Source organism: Cicer arietinum, chromosome 5, assembly GCF_000331145.2.
Source record: "Cicer arietinum cultivar CDC Frontier isolate Library 1 chromosome 5, Cicar.CDCFrontier_v2.0, whole genome shotgun sequence".
NCBI lineage: Eukaryota > Viridiplantae > Streptophyta > Magnoliopsida > Fabales > Fabaceae > Cicer > Cicer arietinum.
Genome location: NC_021164.2, coordinates 2,410,868 through 2,435,292, shown reverse-complemented (window position 1 = coordinate 2,435,292; position 24,425 = coordinate 2,410,868). Strand labels below are relative to the sequence as shown.

The 24,425-nt window shown below is 28.9% G+C and overlaps 2 protein-coding genes across 6 annotated transcripts in view; both read left to right on the top strand.

The window, feature by feature from the left end:
* The first annotated feature begins 11,422 nt into the window (after positions 1–11,422).
* LOC101506637 (beta-fructofuranosidase, soluble isoenzyme I-like) lies at positions 11,423–15,853 on the top strand. The gene is made up of 5 exons (XM_004499607.4): positions 11,423–12,302; positions 12,825–12,986; positions 13,524–13,750; positions 14,204–14,291; positions 14,995–15,853. Exons 1-5 carry the CDS (start codon positions 11,460–11,462, stop codon positions 15,196–15,198), a joined length of 1,524 nt encoding a protein of 507 aa, XP_004499664.2. The 5' UTR covers positions 11,423–11,459; the 3' UTR covers positions 15,199–15,853.
* Positions 15,854–19,021: 3,168 nt separating this feature from the next.
* The window catches only part of LOC101502245 (uncharacterized), a 24,685-nt gene continuing 19,281 nt past the window's right edge, over positions 19,022–24,425 (top strand). For 3 of the 5 annotated variants that reach the window (XM_073368184.1, XM_073368183.1, XM_004499595.4), the window contains exons 1-5: positions 19,053–19,139; positions 19,805–20,013; positions 20,815–20,896; positions 21,394–21,552; positions 22,343–22,409. In XM_073368184.1, coding sequence (XP_073224285.1) covers positions 19,061–19,139; positions 19,805–20,013; positions 20,815–20,896; positions 21,394–21,552; positions 22,343–22,407 — 594 coding nt within the window. In that variant the 5' untranslated portion in view covers positions 19,053–19,060 and the 3' untranslated portion in view covers positions 22,408–22,409. Of the gene's footprint in view, positions 19,140–19,529; positions 20,014–20,814; positions 20,897–21,393; positions 21,553–22,342; positions 22,410–24,425 lie in introns of all 5 variants that reach the window. The other 2 variants (XM_004499594.4, XM_004499592.4) reach the window with 2 other exon arrangements.

The window sequence follows — 24,425 nt, the reverse complement described above, 5'->3', positions numbered from 1 at the left end:
GATGAATGTTTATTTGGTTTAGTAAAGATGTCATACATACTCTTAGCAATAGCAGTTTTTTGATCATGTTTGACATTTCTGGTTTGCATATAACCAATACCAGATCTGTTTTTATTTCTTTTAACACGCATATTAGGTGTATATCCTTAACCAGATTTTTCATGAACATGTCTTTGATTGCTAAGTATGACATTCAACTTATCTTTACTATTAGCAAACTTTAATAAATCAGATTTTAATGATGCAACAGTATTTTCAAGTTCAATGCACTTTGCAGATTTTTCATGTGAATCCTTTTTCAGTTGTTCACATAAGTTTTCAATTTCTTTATGTTCAACATTCATTTGTTCAAGCATTTTCTTTGTGCTTAACAACTGTTTTATGGAATTCACATAATCATCATGCAGTTCATTGAAAGCTTCTTGTAGCTCATCATATGTTGGATTAGATTGTGAACTAACCTCATTTTCTGATTCTGAATCTGTATCTGCCATGAGACACAAGTTGACTTCTTCTTCATCAGAAGAGGCAGAGGATTCATCGTTATCATTCCATGCAATATAAGCTTTTCTGGTTTTGGTGACTGGTTCCTTGCCTTTTGATTTTGTAGCTCTATTCTTGTTTTGCAATTTGTAGCATTCTGACTTTATGTGACCAGTTTTACCACATTCATAGCATGTAATGGTCTTGTTGTCAGTAGTCTTGGAGCTAGATGGTTTTCTGAATTTGTTGTCTTTCTTCTTCAGAAACTTCTTGAATTTCTTGACAAGCAACCCGATTTCCGGCTCTTCAGATTCACTACTGGATTGATCTGAGCAGCTATCTGATTCAGTTTTCGATTGCTGGGCTTGAACCTTCAGGGATAGTCCTTTCTTTTTGCGGCTTTCCATCTCTGATTCGTCCAGTCGATGTAATTCCATTTCATGTTCCCTTAGTTTTCCAAACAAAGTTGCAGTCGTCATCTTTGCTAGATCTTTAGATTCTGCTATGGCTGTTATTTTTGGCTGCCATTCTCTGGTTAAACATCTCATAATCTTTCCAATCTGCTGTTCGTTATCCACTTGCTTTCCCAATGCATGAAGATTATTCACAATGTGTGTGAATCTGGTTTGCAGATCACTGATGGATTCGTCCCTTTTCATGCTGAATAATTCATATTCGTGCATCAGTGTGTTTACGCGAGCTCTCTTCACGTCTGTGGTTCCTTCATGTGTTTCTTGAAGAATGTCCCACATTTCTTTTGCTGACTTGCAGTTTGACACTCTAAAAAATTCTTCTGCACAAAGAGCAGATGTTATAATGTTCTTAGCCTTTGCATTATAACCTACCTTTTTCTTGTCATCATCTGACCAGTCGGCTCTAGGCTTGAGAATCATTGAGTCATTCGTTCCTGCAATCTTGGGAATATATGGACCGTTTTCAACAGCGTCAAGGATGTCTATGCCACTGGCTTCCAAGAAGATTAGCATCCTGTGCTTCCAGTACATATAAGCTGTTCCGTTGAAAGCTGGAGGTCTTGCTAACGATGCGCCTTCTCCCAGAAAATCGTTTGAGGCCATAGTGCTTTTATGAGTATTACCTCTCGAAAAGTTAGGCTCTGAGGCCAATTGTTGGTATATATGACCTCGTAATAAGCGGAATATATCAGAATGTATCAGTTCTTTATGAAATTAAATCAATTTCATACACACAGCGGAAATTAAATTGTGGCATACAAGATTAGCAAGTTTTATTAGATTGATATGAGATTAATCAAGATGCATACAAGTCAAATTATCAGATTAAACAATATTACTTATTACAGAATATGTTTAACATGCATCTAATTTTAATCACATATACAGATATATCAAGATAGTAAATCAAAGGAGATAAGGGTTAGAGAAGATTGCACCAAGGATTTATACTGGTTCAGTTGTCCACTTGACAACCTACATCCAGTCCTGCAAATCCAAACGGATTTCAGATTTTCTTCTCCAATAGAAAGAATCAATTACAGATTGTCCAGTTTCCTCCCCGAAACCTATCTATCTTAATGATCTCTTTCCTATTGATCACCCTCTGATCCTTGTAGATACTCAGCAACCTATCACAGAATCAAAGTACAACTCTTTCTTGTTGAGCACTCTCACCCAAGAAAGTAGTCACCAGTTTCTAGCTGGATTTTCTCGCTTTGTTTTTGTTTCAAAGAATTATTACAAACAGAATACAGAAAGAACAAAAAGTAGTCTTCAATCTTGGTCAAAATGGCTTCTCACAATTCTGGATATCAAAGATTTGTTTATGAGAATCCTTGTCTTTCAAGATCACTTTTCCAGCTATCTTTTTGATTGTTGATAATCCTCTTTTTCTATTTGATCTGAAAAAGTAATCTCAATGTATTAACCAAGTGTTATTGTGTATCAAGAATATTCAATGTATATTTCAGATTGATATCATTGTTATTATCATTCATGTTATTGAAAGACAGATTGAAGACAGTTTATATAGTTTCTGAAAAACACATTAATCAATCGATTTACCAATCGATTTCGTAAAGTGATAAACCAGTCTAATCGATTTGCCAATCGATTATCGTGTGTCTTGTTTTTCTTGAATCTTGAAACTATATAACCCAATCGATTTACCAATCGATTCTTTAAACAACATTTCTCAGTGATTATGTTAAGACTGATATGAATCGATTTCGTAATCGATTGCAGATGTTATGTTCAAACTGAAACACATATCAATCGATTCCATAATCGATTTATCAAATCTTCATAATCGATTAACAAATACTTAAAATCGATTTGGTCACACGCTCAGAGTTCACTGGGTTTTCAAAAGGTTTTGTCAATCGATTTGCCAATCGATTGAGTTTAAGTCAGTGACTCAGCTATTTTGATACTAATCGACGTGCCAATCGATTTGTATGTATTTGTCTGAAAACGTTCTTACCTGGGATTTGGTTCAATCGATTTCCCAATCGATTTCGACCAAATTTAACTTGATTGAAATATTACAACATAGATTGTCCAATCGATTTGTATGTCACAGGAAAAGTTATTTTGCAAGTGATTTTTAAGTAATCGATTTGCCAATCGATTACCCTTAAAACTGGGTTTCCACTGTGACTTATCCAATCGATTTCCCAATCGATTTATTTCAATCAGGTTTACTTTGTGAATTGTATAATCGATTTGTCAATCGATTACCCTCAAAACTGGGGTGCCACTGACTTGTGCATTTTCAATTTCTAATTCAGTCAGTTCTTGTGTTCCAAGCAATATATTCCAAGTGTGTAGGATTTGATTGTTGTTCCTGAAATCTTGCTCAATTCAAATATTAGATTTATCATGTATTGTATGAACATGGTTGAATTGTGAATTATGTCAAAATTAGGAATCAAAGGATCAAAATCCAACAACAAATAGTTGAAGGGATTGAAAGATCACTCAAGTTGTATTGTGACAATAGATCAGCAGTCCTGTATTCTAACAATAATAGGAGCTCAACCAAGTCAAAGCACATTGACATTAAGTTCCTAGTTGTTAAAGAGAAGGTACAAAGTGGACAGATATCCATAGAACACTTAAGGACAAACTCCATGATTGCGGATCCACTCACTAAAGGTCTACCACCCAAGGTCTTTCATGAGCATACTGCTCACATGGGTGTGCTACAGTTTGAGGAATCTTGATTTTAGTGGGAGTTTCGTCCATTATGTAATTCATGTTCTATGTTTAATTGTAAAGTACAAATACATTGTATTTGGACTTTCTGATCAGAAATAAAGTTTAAAGTATTCAGTTTTTGGTTACTTTGTACATTTAAGTTATGGTATGATCTCATTCGATAAAGTAGGACCAGTTAAAAATTGACATGCATTTAGTTGTGTCAGTACGGGTGATCATTGATGGGTTTAGTTATGCTTATTATGACGAATGCCTCTTTGGTTCCATGTGCTGATATGATTAATGGACGGAACAATTTGGATTATACTCAAGGTAATTATAATGACATTTTTGACGTCATAAAGTCTAACACACTCCTAAGGATACATGTGTGACCAATGGGAGATTGTAAGATTTATGGGTCAAATAATATATAATAGTTTATGGCTAAAGAGCATAATAGTTATGAAAATTAATAGTGTAGATACCAGACAGTTTCTAATTTAATGAGGGGCTGAATTGGAAATACTGCAATTTGGGATATAACTAATAATAGTTATGTATAGTGGTAATGGTCCCCAAGGCAAACACAATAAGACTATTCAGTTTCAAAACCCTAAAGGAGAAAACTCTCTGGTTCTCTCTATCCCCATCAAGAGAGCAAGGTCTTCAGGGTGTTTTGCTGAGGAAGATCACCCAACCCATTGGCTCTATCATCATCATCCTAGGATTTCATCAATGGCAATTCCCACAGGTACGCTTCCGCCTTTGGTCATTCATCATGTAATTGACATGGATTATTAACAATTAACAGTTTACTCTCTTTGTGATCCTTCAGATATAATACTTGTGATTGTTATTTATTTTATGTTTCCTTTGACTGTTTCGTAGGCACTAAATGACATAAACATGTTTTTATTTAGGACTGAACAAAGACAAAGATGTGCTAGCTATATATATATCTGCGACGATCTGACCGACGAAGATGCATTTAAGGTTCATATGTTACTTGTTTTTATGAGTCTATACTTAAATTTCATGTTCTTCAATTTTCTTTACTTTGCTATATATATTTCCTGATATTAACAACGATATAAAAAATGGATTGTACCAGGTTTTGAATGAAGTTAATAAAGATTTTGGAATCTTAGTGTCTTCTGCTCCTAAATAAAGCAATGCAGTTTACTCTCTTTGTGATCCTTCAGATATAATACTCGTGATTGTTATTTATTTTATGTTTCCTTTGACTGTTTTGTAGCAATTTGTAGTTTATAACCTAGACATGTCATAAAATAAAGTCAAAATATTTTATAAATTGTTTTCATAAGTTATTTTGAAGAGTTTATAAAATAAGTAGGAAACAATTTCAAAATTTTCACAAGTTTTTTTCTTCTTCTTGAAACTAAATAATTTATAAATTGTTTCCAAAAATAAGTGAAGTGTGACTGAAATGTTACGTGATCATAAATCAGGTTACTTTTAAATTTAAAAAAAATCTCAAATATATATATTAAAATATAGAAATTGTTTTCCAAAACTTTTTTAAATCCCAATGCCAAACATCTTATTAGAATTCCCTATATTATCGCGATTTTAACAAATGCTACACTTTTAAATTTCAACAAAATTATAATTTCAAAGTGATTTTACTAAATTCATCGTGAATCCAAACATGTAATATATAATAGTATAAAGGTTTTTATGACATAAGTTGTACCACAATGTTGTATATGCAAGTCATGGAATTTCTCAAGTCACTTGTGGTATGGAAATCAATCTCATTAGTATAATGTATAGAGGAGAATATACTTCTACTATACTATATATTAAAGACAAATTCTGATTTTGTGTTTGGTTGAGAATATTTTAAAGGTTTCTAGGAGCAGAATTTAGTTCTGAAGAACTCTCAAGATAAGAATAACATTGTCATTATTCAATTTTTTTTTTGTGCTCAAAGCTTTTTTGATAGCTGTAAATTAAATTTTTGGCTCATAATTATATATGTCATAAAGATTATAAAAAAATGTGCTGAGAGAGTTATTTTTTGTCCCCATCAAAAAATTGTTATTTAATTCATATTCTTTCTGCTTGGATACTGCCCCTTAACAAGCAAATTAGGAGTTACATATGTAATTGTTCTTTTATTTTAATTCTTTTAAGTTAAGGAAGAATTTCATGTGTTAATATTTTTCCATATATATTTTGGATGTTATTAATTTATTTATAGTACCTATTTATATAAGTCTGAATATCACTATGAGTTTCATATAGTGTCCCTGCTCCCTTTGTCCCTTACTCATCTTTTGTCTCTATGTCTCATTCAAAGTCTTGAACTCCAATTAGTATATATAGAAGAGATTCTATGTACTATGATACACTTGTTAGGACATTTATTTACATTCTAAAATAATTTTTTGTTTGTATGTTGGTGGATGAAATAATATTTGTTTGTGAATTTTTTTTAATTTATTAAAAATAAAATAAAAATAAAAATTAGAGGACCAAAATATAACATAAAAAGAAAAAAGAAAGTCTTAAAAAAAGCTCTCCAAATCATGTTAGTTTTTTTTATATTCGGACATAAATTATATATTATAGTTTCTTTTTTGCAGAAATTTAATGAATATTTAATTTATTTTTAAAATGTACTTTTTAAAATTTTAATATTATATTTTCTAATATTTATTTCATCAGAAGAAATAAAATACAAAATAAAATAGAATTGGCCATTAGTTAGTCCTTCAAATTAAAAAGAATATGTCGGGCTAAAATAATTTGTCATCTCAATGGACTGTTCAAACCTAAATATGTGAAAAATCAATCACAAATTTTAACTTATGTTGATTTTTCTATTGTCTTCCTATATATTTAAATATACATTTAGATTAATTTAAACGTATAAAATATCACTGAATTAATCAATTTAGACCGAAAAATTAGAATTTAAAAAAAAACAATAAGAAGAAAGAAATTCATTTAACTCAGTAAGGAAATAATAGGTAAAAGTAAATTTGACAAAATTAAAAGTCTAAAATATATATGGAATGTAAAGAAATTTGTTTTTTTTTTGTATTGTTAAATAAAATAATTTTCTAAAAAATAAATTAAAATAATTTTAAATCAATCTTTAATTAATTTTTTATATTTCATCTGTATTTATAAATATTTGTTCAATGTATAAGATTAAATATTAAATATGTTTTTTATAAATAAATACATTTTCTAGTAATATAGGGTATATTCCAGAAACAAGTTTCCTAAAACAACTAAACAGAGAGAAGAAAAAAAGAAGAAGAGGGGTATTTTATGAAAATAAGAATTAGCTGCAGGGTGCGATTAACTACATTTAAGGGTGCAGGTAGCAGATTCCAAGTGCAAGCTCCATCTTCGGTATGACATTGACTTAGCTTATCTTACTTCTGTTATAGCTCACAATATTATTTTGATTATTCTCATTGGTTGTTAACAACTAACCAATCTTGAATATAAAATAAAACATCTATATTAAAAATATCGGTATTTATTAATTAAATTAATATTTAAAAACAAAATATAATTTTGCTACCATAATTATAAAATACAAGGTTATAAATTATGCATTATGTTTCATTAAAAATCAAAAGATGATTTAGTTATGATATATTATTGGTACAATATTATTTAATTATAATATGTTATTGGTAAAATATGATTTTATTATGTCATCGAAGCTAATGATTTTGATCTTCTGCGAAAATATACTACCATGACATCGAATTTTAAAATTAACTACTGAACTTATTTTATAATATTCTGAAATCGTGAAATATAGTTATAGAACATTTGATTTTTCATTTAATTTTCTATAATTAAGTAAAATTTATTTAATATTAATAATAATAACACAAAGAAATAAATATTAAATACTTTACATTATATATTATATGAAATAATTTAATGGCTGTTATTAATGAACAATGTAGTTTTTTTAATATTAACCGTATATATAAATTAAACTCATTTTATATTTCTTATATAATCCATATATATGTTGCAATCCATTTTTAACATGAAGACTAACTATCAACCACTCATTAAATACTTTAAATGACTTTTATAGACTATAAATATGTTATATTTTATCTTCAAAAACAAAAAATGTTTCATTTTAGTTTTATTTTCCTATAGTCACATCCAAAATGCCTATGGTCCCATATCTTATATCCTCTTAACTAAACAGAAATATGCATTCATTTTTCTCTTGTGTGTCTTTTTTTCCCACCTCTTTAATGGAATTGGAACCACCATTCCAACCCAACATTCACATACCCCTATTATTATATACACTTTCTATTCTACATACACTTCTTCACAAATCCTTCGCAACCTTTTTATTTTAAAAATAGTGCAAGCCTCAAATTCAAATTGGATTACCACATAGCCAAAAAATAATGGAGGCCAATATTTCCTATGATACAAAAACCTCTAATATTTACCATGCTCTTCATACCCCCATGCTGAATAGTAGCAAAAAACCATCAAAGGTTATTATTGTGACATTTGCATCCATTGTATTCCTAATATCAATGGTTGCACTAATTATAAATCAAAGCCAAAATTCTTTTAAAAAAATAGAAATTATTCATGTTACTAACATTTCCTCAAGTATAAAATTGCCTAGAGGAGTTGCTCAAGGAGTTTCAGCCAAGTCCAATCTATATAATTTCCATAAAGTTTCATATAATTGGACAAATGCAATGATTTCTTGGCAAAGAACAGCTTTCCACTTTCAACCCCAAAAGAATTGGATGAATGGTAAGTGTACTTTAGCTTATTTTTTATTTTATTTTTATTCAAATGTTAAATTTTTGTTTGCTATATGATTTTTTTCCTTCTTTTTTCTCTCTTTTCTCTAACATCTTTTTAGTATCTTTCATTGAATGGTAGATGATCAGTTTTAATCATCTTCCACTTTGATTTTTTCTTCCTTTGATTTTTTTTTATTACTATTAATTTTGATTATGAAACTAATCAACAATATCTTATTGACTATTTTGGTGTTTCTTTTTTGCGCGGATATTTGACTGGCTTGACTTAGATCCCGACGGTACGTTCATCTTTTTATTTGTGAATTTGTTATTTTCTATTTCAGTAAATATTTCTTTTATTGAATAAATATAGTAATATACATTGTGATACACAAGTGAATTATGTGATATTATTATATTGAAATAAACATTGCATAGCAAAAAAAAAAAATCTTCTTAAGAGTTGAGCTACACCGAATCCAAATTTAATATGGTATTATGGTCTATTCAAAAACAATTGAATCATCTTCTAACATGTAGCAATTATCCAGCAATAGGGATCACATTTCAGATATCAAGTCTTAGATGTGAAAAAGTGTGTTATTAGTTTCACATTAAATACAATATAGCCTAAAAATGTATTTATAAGTATAACTCTCAATTAAATCTCAAAGTGTTAAGTTCCCTTTAATAAGTCATTTGGTAAGACAGTTTTTTAAAGCTCTAACCCATAATTTTATTATTTTTGTAAGCTTAAGTAATAGGATTCATTGACCCATTGTTTTGTCAATTGATATTTTTTTGGAATTTTTTTTTTTCGCAAAAATATTGTAAACTTTTTCTCGAAAAAACTTTGAGAAAAAAAAAATCAAATTTTTTTTTATTAAAATATATTATTGATAAATCTACCACCTACTCCTTCACCTTTACCTTCCACTCCAAGGCACATGAAAAAATCATTTGACCTATTTTTACCATCTATTACTTGATAGTCAAAATTTTCAAAAAATTTAAAAGAATTTTGTAACTTTGGATAAATGTCAAACTTGCGAAATGCAATATTTTCAAAAGTTGAAAAATAAAATAAAAAATATGGATGAATGCGAAACTACTGAAATTGTCAAAATGTATACAATTTTGAAAATTTTGACTATCAAGTGGTAAATCATAAAAAAAAAAGATAAAATGATATTTTCGTGTGTTTTGCATAGGTGGTGGGTGCTACATTTCTCAAAAGTATTTGAATAAGTGGGTCTATGAGCCCACATAAATATGAAGGCTTTTAAGCTTTGGGACTTCCTTTTGTTAGGCCTTTTTAATATAGAATATTTTGGTCCCTCCAACATGTGCGAATTGAATTAATAAATAATGAACTTGTGAAATTGACATATTTGTTTATAGAAAATTGAATTTTGTATATACTCTAAAAGTAAAATAAATTCAGACAATTCACACGTACCCTTTTCTTAAAAATTCGGAAAAAGTAATTTTGTCTTCAAGAATTTCTTGAACTGAGAAATTCATTATTCATATTTTCTGGTTGTTATTTTGGTAACCCAAAAAATTTTAATAGTTATTTTCTACCCATAAATTTTATTTCAATTTTTTTGATTAATAAAAGAATTACCGAAAAATTCAAAAACTGAATTTTTCAATTAAAAATAACTAAAAAAGAATCTCATTCTTAAAATTTTTCTGGTTTGAAAATTAACCACCAAATTTTTTTTCACTTTTTTTTATCTATAGAAAATTTCAAAAACAAAAAGTTTGGCAGCCAAAAATTTATCTGAACTTTTTTTTGCTACCAGAAATTTCCAAAATGAATAATTTGGTAGCAAATATTTTTCTCTAATTTTTTAATTTTTGCCTACTTGAAAGTTTGAAAACAAATAAAATTTTAAGCACAAATTTTTCTCAACTTCTTTTTTGTTTATTGGAGTTTTTGAAAACGATTTTTTTTTTTTGCTTACCTGAAAGTTTGAAAACAATTCTTGTCTATCGAAAATTTTAAAAATAAAAACTTTGGTAGACAAAAATATTTCTCAATTTATTTTTGTCTATAAAAAATTTTAAAAACAAAAATCAAAGTGAAGTAAAATTGATTTTATTTTAAAAAATTATGGGGGTAAAGATCAAAGTGAAGAATATAAAATCTATTTTTTTTTTTTTTTTAATTTATAAGTGAAGACAATTCTTACGTTACAAATTATTTTGTAGAGTTAAATTCAAGGCAAATTCCAAAATTGATAAATATTTAATGTTTAACCAAATATAAATAAAGTTGTCAAATAAGCTCTAAACTTTTAAACATCTTAATTATAGAATCGTATTAGAAGAATAAATTTAAACTTGGATTTATTATGTGGTAATTTTTTTTGTGGGTCTAGAGTAAAGGATTCATGGGGCTCATAGCCCCAAATTTATTTTTTTTTGTTTTTTTTATCAGCTATGATTTTTTATTTAGTTTTTCTAAAACAAAAAATATTATTTCTCTAAAACAAATTATTTTGCTTTCCTGATAAAAAAAATTAGGTAAAAAAGATGGAGCCAGTTTGGGAGCTAAGGTAAATCGGGGCTCTTGAGCTTTGAATTTTTTTTTATTTTTAAGTTGAATAAAAAAGCCTTGAACGGTTTTAGAGCCCCTAAACATGTAGGTTGGGTCCCAAATTTATTGCCCATAAAATTGATAGCTCTAGATATGGGCCATTGTTCCCAAATATATCATACTAAAAAAGATATTAAGAGGCTAATATAAAAAAAAAACATTAGGAATGTTCTTGTAAAAAAAAAGAAAATAAAAAGAAAAGAAAAGAAAATTAAGACAGATTGAGAGGACAAATGAAAAAGAAATAAAGGAAGGATAATAATTGTCGACTTTTAAAATAGAGAGATGAATTATGTGAACTGGTAATAATAGAGGGACTAAAACTGTATAATATTTATTTCCTTGTTTTTCTAGTTCTCAACGCATGACTATAGTGTATTGCATTGTATTTTTATAGGTCCATTATTTCACATGGGATGGTACCATTTATTTTACCAATACAATCCATATTCATCTATATGGGGCAACATTACATGGGGTCATGCTGTATCAAAGGACATGATTCATTGGCTCTACCTTCCCATTGCCATGAAACCCAACAAGTGGTTCGATATCAACGGTGTATGGACCGGGTCCGCTACGCTTCTACCAGACGGGAAAATCATAATGCTTTACACAGGCGATACTAACGAGTATGTGCAAGTTCAAAATCTTGCTTATCCCGCCAACTTATCTGATCCCCTTCTCCTTGATTGGGTCAAATATGCGAATAACCCAATCATAGAACCCCCACCTGGCATTGGTCCAAAGAATTTTCGTGACCCAACCACAGCTTGGATTGGGCCAGACGGAAAATGGAGGGTCCTAATTGGGTCAAAGAAAGGACAAACAGGCATTTCATTAGTTTATAAAACCACGAATTTTACGAATTTTGAACTCAACGATCGGTACTTACATGCGGTCCCGGGTACAGGTATGTGGGAATGTGTGGACTTTTATCCGGTTTCGATAAACGGGACTAATGGTTTGGACACATCAATAAATGGTCCACAAGTTAAGCATGTGTTAAAGGCTAGTTTGGATGATACAAAAGTAGATAGTTATGCAATTGGAACTTATTTTATTGAAAATGATACATGGGTGCCTGATAACCCAAATGAGGATGTGGGTATTGGGTTACTTTTGGACTATGGAAGATATTATGCTTCAAAGACTTTCTGTGATCAAGTAAAAAAAAGAAGGATTTTGTGGGGTTGGATTAATGAAACTGATTCAGAAAGTGATGATTTGAAAAAAGGTTGGGCATCTCTTCAGGTATGTATGTATTTATGGATTTTTTTATTTTATTTTTTATTGTTTAGTTGTGAAATTCAAATACACTCAATTTAAAAAAACAAAGTAGTGTGAGTTCAAACATATCAAATATTTATGTAGTTTTTACCATTTGAACTGTAATTACATTACTATTGATTTTTTATATAGAAAGTTAATTTAGTTTTTTCAAATTTAAATAGTTAATGTAATTTAGCTTCTTTTTAACATGTCTTCCAAAACCAACAACTCTTTTAAAGTAAGTGATTTACTTTAAAGATCAAATAAAGTTATTTTTACTATTAATATTGACATCTCTTGCTAGTTTTTACATCTTTATTGACATTTCTACTTGTGAATGAAATGCAATAAGTACCTTTTAATAAAAAAAATATAAAGACCCAATTTTTTATTTTTTTATTAGATACTAAATTTGAGACTATTTGATATAAAGACAAAATGTTTGGTAGAATATAATTATTAATTCATATATAAATTTTTGCACACATTATTTTTACCTTTCAGACAATTCCAAGAACAGTGTTGCTTGACCAAAAGACTGGAACTAATTTGCTTTTATGGCCAGTAGAAGAAATAGAGAGCTTAAGACTAAGCAGTGATGAATATGAAGGAGTAGTGCTTAAACCTGGTTCTGTTGTGCCATTGAACATTACTCAAGCAACACAGGTTTTGTCTACAAAATTATCTAAGTTATAATAATATAAGTTTATTATAGTGTTAAGCATGTTTCTAATCCTTATGAAATAACAACATTTTTAATTTTAGTTTCTATATAAATGTTAGACAATTGCTAATAATATACTATCTAACATACTGTTTTTTATTACACATATTTTAATTGATTGAAATTTAAATATATTTTACTAAATTATGTAGGTCCCCGATAAATTTTGATTGTCTCATTTATATTTTTTACAACTTAAAGATTGTATCTTGAAAAGAGTATTAAAAAATACGAAGTTAGTATAGTTTTAAATTTTATTTAAAAGAGTAATAAAAAATTGTTTTTAGGACTAAAAAAGTTATTCCTATAAAAGTATAATAGGGACTAAAATTGAGAGAAAAAAAAATTATGCAGAAACTAAATTTTAGAATCGGAAATTTTGTAAAGACTAAAAATATATTTAATTTATTATTATATTTGTTGGCTTATCACTCAAAATTTAAACTAAACAACTCTTTCATTTCCTAATTTATTAACAGTTGGACATATTTGTGGAATTTGAGATTGAATCATTAGCATCTGAAGGGATTATTAGTAATGACAATATAGATTGTGGAAAAGGTGCTATAGAGAGAAGTGCTTTTGGACCATTTGGAATTCTAGCTATTGCAGATGACACACTTTCTGAACAAACTCCAATTTATTTTAGACTCTCTAATACTAGTCTTGGTAGTTCAAACACTTTCTTTTGTGTTGATGAAACAAGGTACTCCCTCTCAAATCTCAATTATGATAAATAAAAAATATTTACTTTCACATTTATTGAAAATTATTAAAGATGATGGAACCAAAAAAAATATTTTAAAGATGACAGTTAAGTGCATTTTTTTTAATGTAAATTTAAATACATTTACTAACATATCTCTTGAATAAAAAAAAGACATATGTCTAATTAAAATGGTCATCTCTTCATAATATTAAGAAATTAATATAAATATATTTTTGAAACAATGATACTAAATATAAATAATTAGTTGACATTTACTTATATTTGAATGCAACAAATGTATGCATTTCTTTTTATAATTGAGATTATAGAGGAAGTGGGAATTTTTTTCTTGAGTTATTTTTTTTCTTCTTTTGAAAAAGAAAAATAGGGGTTAAAATTAATTATGTAAATGATTTCTGATCATGAAAAATGGGTTATTGTATGATTCAGATCATCAAAGGCTCCTGAAGTTGAAAAGCCAGTTTATGGTAGCAAAGTTCCAGTCTTCAGGGATGAAAAATTATCAATGAGGGTATTGGTAAGTGTTAATGACAATAATTTTTTTATTTTATACCTCTAATGCAAATTATGCAACATATTCATGCAACAGCACCTTTTAAGATTTATGTCTAAATCAATATTTTTAAAAATGAATTGAGTATCATATAGAAAAATATTTGAACATAAATTTTTACAATATCAAAATTGGTACAATACCTTAAACACATCTCCGACTACCATCATTTAAAATCTTAGTGTAAGCAATGCACTTATTAACATTTAACTTTTATCACACGATGAATTAGTTGTTTCAAAAGATTAATTTATTAGACAAAGACATATAGGTAATTTTTATATTATATCTACACAAACAATTACTTTGACCGTTTTACAGTTGTACTGCCAAATTAATTGATAAATTAAACGAGTTAAATTATATATAGTTTGCGATTTTTTATTTAACAAATTTAATTCTGAGTTCAAATTCAAATCATTTGATTCATAAATCAAATTCATTAAATTAATGATCAAATTCGGTAGATTGTGACCTAATTTCAGAAATATATAAGGTTACTTTACAATTTTATTTTTTTTTTTCTTCTTACTAAGTGCATACTCATATATATGGTTGAGGATGAAACTGAGATTACTTTGTTTCAATCAATCTAATGTTATTAAATTTTACTTTTTTATAAAAAAAATATTGGTTGTTGGGACAATAAACTTCCAAATGTGATTAGGTTGACCATTCAATTATTGAGAGCTTTGCTCAAGGAGGAAGAACTGTGATCTCAGGTAGAGTTTATCCAACACAAGCAATATATGGAGCTGCAAGATTATTTCTATTCAACAATGCAACTCACACAAACATCAAAGTTTCTCTCAAGATTTGGCATTTGGGCTCTGCTTCTATAGGTCCCTATCCATTTCATCAAATTAAATAATCCTATATAAATAGTTAACAATCTTAGTTAATATATAACAAATCGTTTTTGAAAATCAAATTTCGAATCTTGATTGAAATTATTTTTAATCATATTTTATTTCCTTCTCGATTTAAGACTTCATTTACACGAGATCTAGAGAAATAAAACAAAATAACTAATCATAAATTAGGTTGTATTAACATATTTTTGGAAAATTATGGATAAATATGATTAATGCGATCATATTTTAATTTCAAATGGAGTACATTGCCGGTTTTATCAAGTATTATCCTATATTTTATATTGTTTATTATTGTATAACTAAATAATTATAGTAAGAAAAACTAGATAAAATGTTTATTCTAAACCATGTAACCACGGCAAATTACACGGTTTGAAGTAATTTATACTTTTCTTGTGTTGTGCAATAAAGGGAAGCAATGGAAATATTAAAAGTATAAATAAGTCAACTATATTATACATAAATGCTTAAATGCAATTTTTGTTCATAATTTTAGTTTCGAAATTATTTTTCTTTGCAATTTTGATTTTTTGATTTTTGAAATTTCAGATATGTTATCCACTCATAATTTAACTCTTAATTTTAATGATGTGACTATTAAATAAGATGGTGTGGCTTGTCTCATGTATATGTGAAAGTCATATTATATTATACTTGTTTTGTAATTACTTAAATAATTTTTAATAAAATTTTAAATTAAAAAGAAAAATCATTTTTACACACGGTTACACATAAACATGTTTCGAACTGGGCCAAAATCCATCTAGATTGGACCATTCCGTTTAAGGTCCAAGAACACACTCTCCTTAGCTTTTGTACTCCCATTTAAACTTGTATCTTCCAATTGAATATTTTTTGAGTGAAATACCCAAAATAACCTTAAAAAAATCAGTAAAAGTCAAAATAAGAAAAAATCAAAACAGTTGTATCCCCACACTTGAAAAATTCGGAAAAGTGAGTTTTTCTGAAAAAAAGTTTTTACCGAAAATTTTAAGAGGATTGAAATTTCCGGTAGTTCAAAATGCAAACCGGAAATTTCAAAAATGAAATTTCCGGGAAGGTTCATCGGAAAATTGAAAAATCCGGTAGTTCAAAATCAACACCGGAAATTTGAAATTCTCGGATGTCTTCTCGGAAATTTCTTTTTTGAAATTTCCGGTATGCATTTTTAACTACCGGATTTTTCAAATTTCCGGTTTGTTTACCGGAAATTTCATTCTTTTTGAAATTTCCGATACACTGTGTTTTCCATCCCTATTTCAAAAAAAAATTAAAATAAAGTAACAAACAAATTAAAAAAAAATATTCAAAAAAAATAAATAAATAAAATAACTACCAGATTTTTGAAATTTCCGAATTAACTATCGGAAATTTCGAAAAACAAAATTTCTGGTGAACAAAAACTAACTACCGGATTTTTCAAATTTTTTGAAATTTCCGGTAGCTTCCGGAAATTTGAAATTTCCGGTATTGAAATACAACTACTGGAAATTTCATTGACCAAATTTTCGGTAATAAATATAACTACCGGAAATTTAGTTGCAAAAAATTACTTACCGGAAATTTCAACGAGGGGTCAGATTTTTGAGTAATTTTTTTTTACCGCTTACGTGAATGAATTTATTAAAGATAAAACTGAATTTTTAACAAATTAGAGGTACAAGTTTAAATGAGGGGGTACAAAAGCTAAGAGTCCTCTCCTCATTATCCATTTGCGTGTAAATTTGTCAATAAACAATTGATTATCCATTTGCGTGTAAATTATCAATTTTCTTCCTCCCATTGCGTGTGTTTTGATTATGGATGTATGGGCCACATTACTCAACTGATCAAACAAATATATATGAGATTTGCTATCTTTTGTATGAAGGAACATTTTAGCAATTAGCACCTTTTTAGTTGGACAAAAATATCCATTTCTTGGTGCGAAGAGGTAGCATACAAATTTTGACAAAAAAATGACAAAGCTAAACCATACATGAATAAAAAAGTAAAGTAGGAAATAAATTATTGATAAGATGGTAATAACAAGTTTAAAACAAGGAAAAAAACTTATGTACATTTCTTTAGGTATTTTTTGTGTGATTCTTAACTTAAAAGGAAAAAATTTAGGTGTATTTTTTAGATATTTTTTTATAGTTCTTAACATAAAGCACACATTTTGTGGTTATACCAAACTTTAAAAAATTATAAATTTAATAAAATAATAATTGGTTAAATGAAGAATTATTTTTCGCCGATGAAAATTTTGACAATTTTTTTATTTATTTTTTCACCGATAAAAATTTTTCTGTTTTTTTTTTGATAAAAAGTTTTCGATTTTTTTAATAAGAATTTTTTGATTTTTTCATCGATTAAATTTTTTTCGATTTTTTTCCATAAATAATTTTCTCTTTTCTTTTTTGGGGGCCTATAAGCTCCACGAGCCACCACCCTTAAGCCGCATAAAATAATGGGCCAGAACTTTAAAAAATTTGTTTTGACTGGAGGGCTTAATATTAAGGGTTTAATACAAAAAATTAAGAGGTCTTGGAGTTGGGGTTTTTTTGACAGCTCCAACTCCAATCCCACACTCGACAAGTAGGACCGTCTTTAAATTGGACAATAAAATGTAGTAATCTTTCTAAAATTAATTTATTAATCAAAATCAAGTTTTTTATTTGTCCAAAATAATTATAAAAGATATGTATTTTTTACGGTCTAAAATATAAAGAAAAGAAAAAACTCATTTTCTATGTTCACAAATCAAAATAAATATGACTTTGTCTGATGTGCGCAAATGAATTAAGTGTTACATGGTGCACAAATACTTTTTAGGCTTAATTGCAGTTTTGGTCCCTCTATTTTAGCTGAATCGTGAAAGTAGTCCCTCCATTTTGTTTCTCCTCGTTTTGGTCCCCAAACAGAATTTTAGTTCAAAACTTGATGAAATTTTAGTTTTTAAAGCCGTACTACACCATTTATGATCATATATTTCAGGTACAATTGTTGCAAATGAGATCTTGATGCATTGTTTGACTTAAATAAATGCAAAAAAAAAAAATGAAATTTCGTCAAGTTTTGGACCAAAATTCTGCTTGGGGACCAAAACTGGAGAGAAACAAAATGGGGGGACCACTTTCGCGATTCAGCTAAAATAGGAGGACTAAAACTGCAATTAAGTCAAAAAATTAAATTCACACCCATTCATATATATAAAATAATAAATTTAAGATTAAAATTAAAAAATATTAAAATCCAATTTTCTATATAAGAAAGATTATAATTTTTAATATTGAAAAAAATATTAAATATATTGAATGTATGCATGTATATAAAATTAAAAAATGACAAGAATATTAGTAGCGGAACAAGTTTGGACGCAGGTGAATATCAATACACCAAAATCCGTCTCTACTCCTAAGTTTTAATTTCGAAAAAAATTCATACGCAATCAAAATAAATTTCTCCATCTAAATTAGGACAGATTCAAGTGAATACCCATATTGTGGTTTTAAAAAAATTAAAATAGTATATTTGATGTGGTAGGTGTACGTTACATTTTGTAGGACTTAAAAATTTACCACTGTACACTATTCAACACTTAACTCACATGTGCACACCATAAATAAAACTTATTTTCTAACATATCATTTAATTAATATACATTTTATTTTCAATAACTTTTTAATTCTCATTAAACATGTTTATAGCATTACGATAGATATTCTTGAGAATGCACTTAAATTTTTTCTGATATCAAATACATTGATAAATATTTAATTTAGTTATTTTTGTTTATAATAAACACTTCAATATAAAATGATATAAATATATAATTTATTTAGATATATAATAAAGTAATTTCCACCTTCCAAAATGCATAAACTCCCATTTGAAGATAAGGGAGTATTTGAAGACCCACAAACTCCACCATTGAATTCAACCCCCAAAAAAGGTAAATTTAAAGCTAAATTAAATTATTATTACCCTCTCTTTTATTATTTCAACATTTCATAGTGCTATATGTGACCATATCTTTTGATTTCAGTTTCGCATTTGATTTCATTGAATCATGTGTGTGAGAAAAATTCAATATGCAAAAATCTGTGTAAACAACTATTGTAGAAGTAGGATTAAGCTTTAGAGTTTAGATTAATGATTTTGAAGTATCCTTTTTTCAAAAGGAAGGAGAGAATGATATTCAACATTTCTACCTTAGGAGCTATCAAAGATAGATGCATAGATAAACATGAGACTATACACGACACTTACACTGACACACTGATCCAGATAATAATTTTAGAAATTGAATGTAACTATATGTGTCGATGTTATACCTCTGTAGGACAACGTGTCGGACACCGGATACACATTCAAACCGAAGTGTAAATCCTACATAGCTTAGGAGAAAATTCTGCTTGATTTGGTCTATGGATTGGTTCTTGACATTCAGTTAGCTAGTTCTTGCACAGTTTCAGAAAGTAAACGGTACCTAAGGTTCCATGTATTTTATATGCACAACATGCAATTTCAACCAGTAGTTTCTCTTACATAAGCAGGATTGGATAAAGTTGAGAAATTCTAACTGTAGAAAAAATTGGTTTTGTTGGTCCCTTTGAGTTATTTTGAGTGACAGAGAAATGTCATCCCTGCTATCAAACATAGCAATGGTAAGAGGTAGAGAAGAAGTTTATGTAGCAGCAATGCCTCTAAGGGCTAAAAAGGGACCACCCCAGTTGCTTATGTCTGCTGCTTACTCCCTTAATTTATGGGATTTGCAGCATTACATGGTCATCATCAAACCATCCTCACATCCTCTTCATTCTCAGGTTTCTACTATCCTATTCCTTCCTCTCTTATGTTTTATGCCTAGTATTTATTACCCTGCCAATTCATGAATGTGCTAAATATATATTTAGGGTTATTGTTATGGTTTGTATGTAAAATCTCCACTATCTTTTTTTGTGTTAGTCTTTTTGAAATTTGATTAATTTCTTGCCAGGGAGTCTGGGAGAGTAGCAAGAGAAACAAGGACTAATGACCAGGATCACTAAGAGATCTTGACACCTCATTAAGGTTTTGGTTGGAGATGTAGTGTCAAAGTCTCGGTGTTCTTTAGATCACCCTAACAAGTTGTATCAAAGCCTCGGTTCGGCTTAGTGGGAGAGCGGGAGTGAACCACGGTGTATTGTATCGAAAAGTATTCGTGGCATGTGGTCATGAAACGTGTTCTATTGGTTGGTAGCGATGGTACTAGTATAATGAATGACGTGGGGAATTCACAATTGTTGGTATTCAAATGTGAATGGCAGTCTCATATCGACTGTGAATGAGCTAAATGAATGATATATAAGAGAGATGAACCGTATACCTAACCTAATGCCTTAATGTTTTGGATGGATATGTGGTGTAAAGGTCTCTTGGTAGCTCTGGTCATTAGTTTGTTGTTACCCTTGGTGTTCTCCCAAACACCTCTACATTTACTGCTTGTTGGGAATTGGGAATAGAAATTTTTGAACTTTTTCTGTTTTAGGAATTTCATATAACCTATCAATGCAATTTAACGCCCTTACCTATTTCAATCTAGAATTCAAGTTTTTTGAAAATCATGGTGACAATGGTTTTTCCAGGTTCTGGTTTTTGATTTTCAACCAAAAGATCCTGAAGATATATATGTGGCACTAGCAGCCTTGTGTGGTAGAACAGTGCCAGGTGAATATATTATATACTAGTCTTCATAAAGTTAACTTCTTCTATAAGGTATCAAATATTGAAAATGTGTTTGGTTCTTCGTTGACGCGCTTTTTGAACATTTTGTTAGATATGGCTCATATTTAGTGATAAACGAACAGGTCGCTCGAGCGAGAGAACGGTATTGTAATTGTTCTGCTGTCGGAGATGTAAATGCAATTGGTCGAACTATGTGATCGAACTATTGTAACTATTCTGTATTTGCATTATTTTCATATTTTTAATCTTTTGAACCGGAGTTGTTATTCTTACAACAATCTGATATTCTAACAACAGCTCCAGTTTAAAAGAATAAAAATGCAAAATATATGACATAGTTTGCTCTCATGATTTATTATTGGAGGAGTAGGAGCCTCAACATCTTGAATTTGACAAATTTGGGATTTATGTATGGCTTTTGAACTTTCTAATTGGATTTTTCACTTTATTTAAATCATCAACTCTGTTCATATTCCCAGGAGTTGTTCTTGAGAGGAATTTAAAAAGGATGCCGCAAAACAAATGCTGGTTGGTTGGATATGCAGAAGCAAATGCTGTGGAAATAGCAAGTCAATTCAACAAAAAATGGGAAACAAGTTTGAGGATTGGTCTTAATGATTGTCGCGATTATACCAATGGTAATAATTAAATTTAAACAATGAACCTTATGTTGCTTATGTCCTTTTATGGATTAGTAATAATACATGTACATCCACTTTTTTGTACATCCATATAACACCTGGTTAATCACATACAAAAATATGGTTAATTTAATTCACGGCAAAAAATATGGTTAATTCAACTATATGATTAACCACAATATTTAACGTGATCTAAATTAACCATCTACTCAAGTGAAATAACCATATTTTTGCACGCAATTAACTAGATATACAAAAAAAGTAGGTGTCCATGAAACATTTTTGTTTATGAAAAGAATTTGTGCATCCATTATGTGTTTCAGCCAAATCAGTTGAGTTATGTCTTCAGTTTTGAACCCTATGTGTTATTATTTCCTATATCAATGACATAAATTGGGAAATTATGAATGTATATGATCATGATTCAATCTGTTTTGCACCATTGCATAATGAAATCATGTCAATTACATAGGGGAAACTTAGATGGTTGATTTTGAAGTTGTATCATATAAAATTTGACTTCAACTACCCTTTATTTTCAATTTTTTATTAATCAAAGCTACAAGTGTTGCATATTTATTCTACTGCTTTTAAGCTACTCTTATTTTTTAGATGAATCGAAGTAACAAGGATTAATAAATGTGGAATCTTTGCATATTTATTCCACTGCTTTATGCTACCCTTTATTTTATTAGATGAATCAAATTACTAAATGTTTGAATTTGTGTTCTATTGCATTAATTATACATAACCATGATGTATGAATTTTTTTTTTTTCCATTGAAAGGTTTGGTCATGCAACTCACCGGCAAAAAAGATGTGCTGAAAAGTTTGAGAAACCATGGTCGCTAGAGGTAATCCATTGACTTTTTAATCTTTTGGAATTCCACAAAGAGATAAGTAAAATGAGATATGGAATTTGAAATTTAATTTGTTTAAATATATATTTGATCCATACAAATATAATGTTATTTGTTTTTAGATATGTAAATTTCTTTATCGGTTTTTTGTGTTTGCAAATACATAACAATTTGTTTAAAATCCTGTTATTTTATTTTAGTTGTTGCAAAATCTGTTTAGATTGGAATTGGTCACTAAAATTAGTGTAAGATGTCAATATTTGATTTTAGAACCTCCAAATGTAAGTTAGGCAAGGATTAAAATAAATATGAATATTATAGAGGATCGATTTCAATATGAATAAATTTTGCAGGAATTACAGCAAAATAATATGGACAAAAAGTTAATTATGATATATTTGCAAAAGCACAAAATGGTACATTTAATAGGGACCAAATTCATATTTAAATCCAATTATTGGACTCAAGCAAATGAGTTTCAATTGAGAATGAACTAGTCACGTGGACCTGAATTCAAATTCTAATTGAAATAATTGTTTATTTATCTTTTGATCTAACTTCTGATTACTAAGGTAATTGTTTAAATTAAACTAAGTGTGCATTATGATTTTCTAATTTACTATATTATTTGGTAGTGATTGAATTAAATTGGGTGATTTAGTTCTTGCTACTATTCATTTTATTTTTTTCATTCTCTAGTTGGTGTATTTGGGATGCAATTTGTTAGTAGTAGAAGATTAATGAAAACATACTTCTAATTTATCACTACCAACTATCAGGGATACTGTTAGCAAATAAAAGTTGATTGTTTGATTATTAGAAGATGTAAAAGTTGTTTAATGAGACTAATTTCTATTGCTACACCCATGTTTGTAGCAAGTGAATAGAGAGTGAATAACTCAAATAACATATGTGGTTTATGTAACTGATAGTAATGGCTTCTTTTATAAAATTATTACCGACTTACCCCTCTCACCAAATTATATCTTTTTATATAAACAAACTGTTGCATTATATTTTTCTATTTCATAAAACTACTTCTTCAATCTTTAATTACCGCACATGTCAGACGTGATGAAATATCTAAACTAGGACAGAATCATTAGAATCTAACTTAGGACAAAATAGGAAAAATATTCTGAAAACACCAACACCAGTTATTGTTATCTTCTCCCTTATTCATCAATTTTCCTCTTCTTTCCATAACCCTTCAAAGACAATAACTCACTCAAGTCTTCTACCTCTGCCCCAACCCCTTGCATGTCCATTTTCTCCTCTCAATCTCCAGTAATCAACCAAAACAGTACTAAAGAAAGATAAGGAGCAAATTGAGAAATCTCCAAATCTGAAACAGAGCATAAAAGACAAAAGAAACTAAGAGTTGATAGGGTAGGCATCTTCTACAACCCATCTAGAATTAAAGAGAATTATTTTTGGAAAACAGCGAGTTATTTTCCTAGAACTGTTTTCACATTATTGCATGTGGATTACGGGTCTGATTGTAGGTTCTTTTTATTAGAAGTTGTAAATAATTTAAATGTTAGTTTTTTGGCCAAGTTAAGTGGTTCCACATTTGTACCCATATAAATAACTTTGTGTGTAATGTTTTGAGACTAATGCCATTATGAAATACATAAGGAAATTCAGAAAATAACTCTCTTCCATAACTTCTCTCCTTTCTCCATCATTTTCTAAAACACCACAATTTCAATTATCAATTTTCACCATTGATTCACCCTCAATTCTTGATAGTGTTCCAACATCTGGTATCAGAGCAAGGTTCAGATCCAATTCCGCTGCAATCATGTCCGTTTCCAATGACAAAATTCCTACCAACCTTTCGATTCTTGATTCGAAGAATTATGACAAATGGCACAAACAAATGAAAGTTTTGTTTGGATATCAAGATGTTCTTGATATGATTACCGATGGCATTACTCCTCTTGGTAAAGAGGCTACAGCAGCTCAAGAAGCGAAATTCAAGGAAGATAAGAAGAAAGATTACAAGGC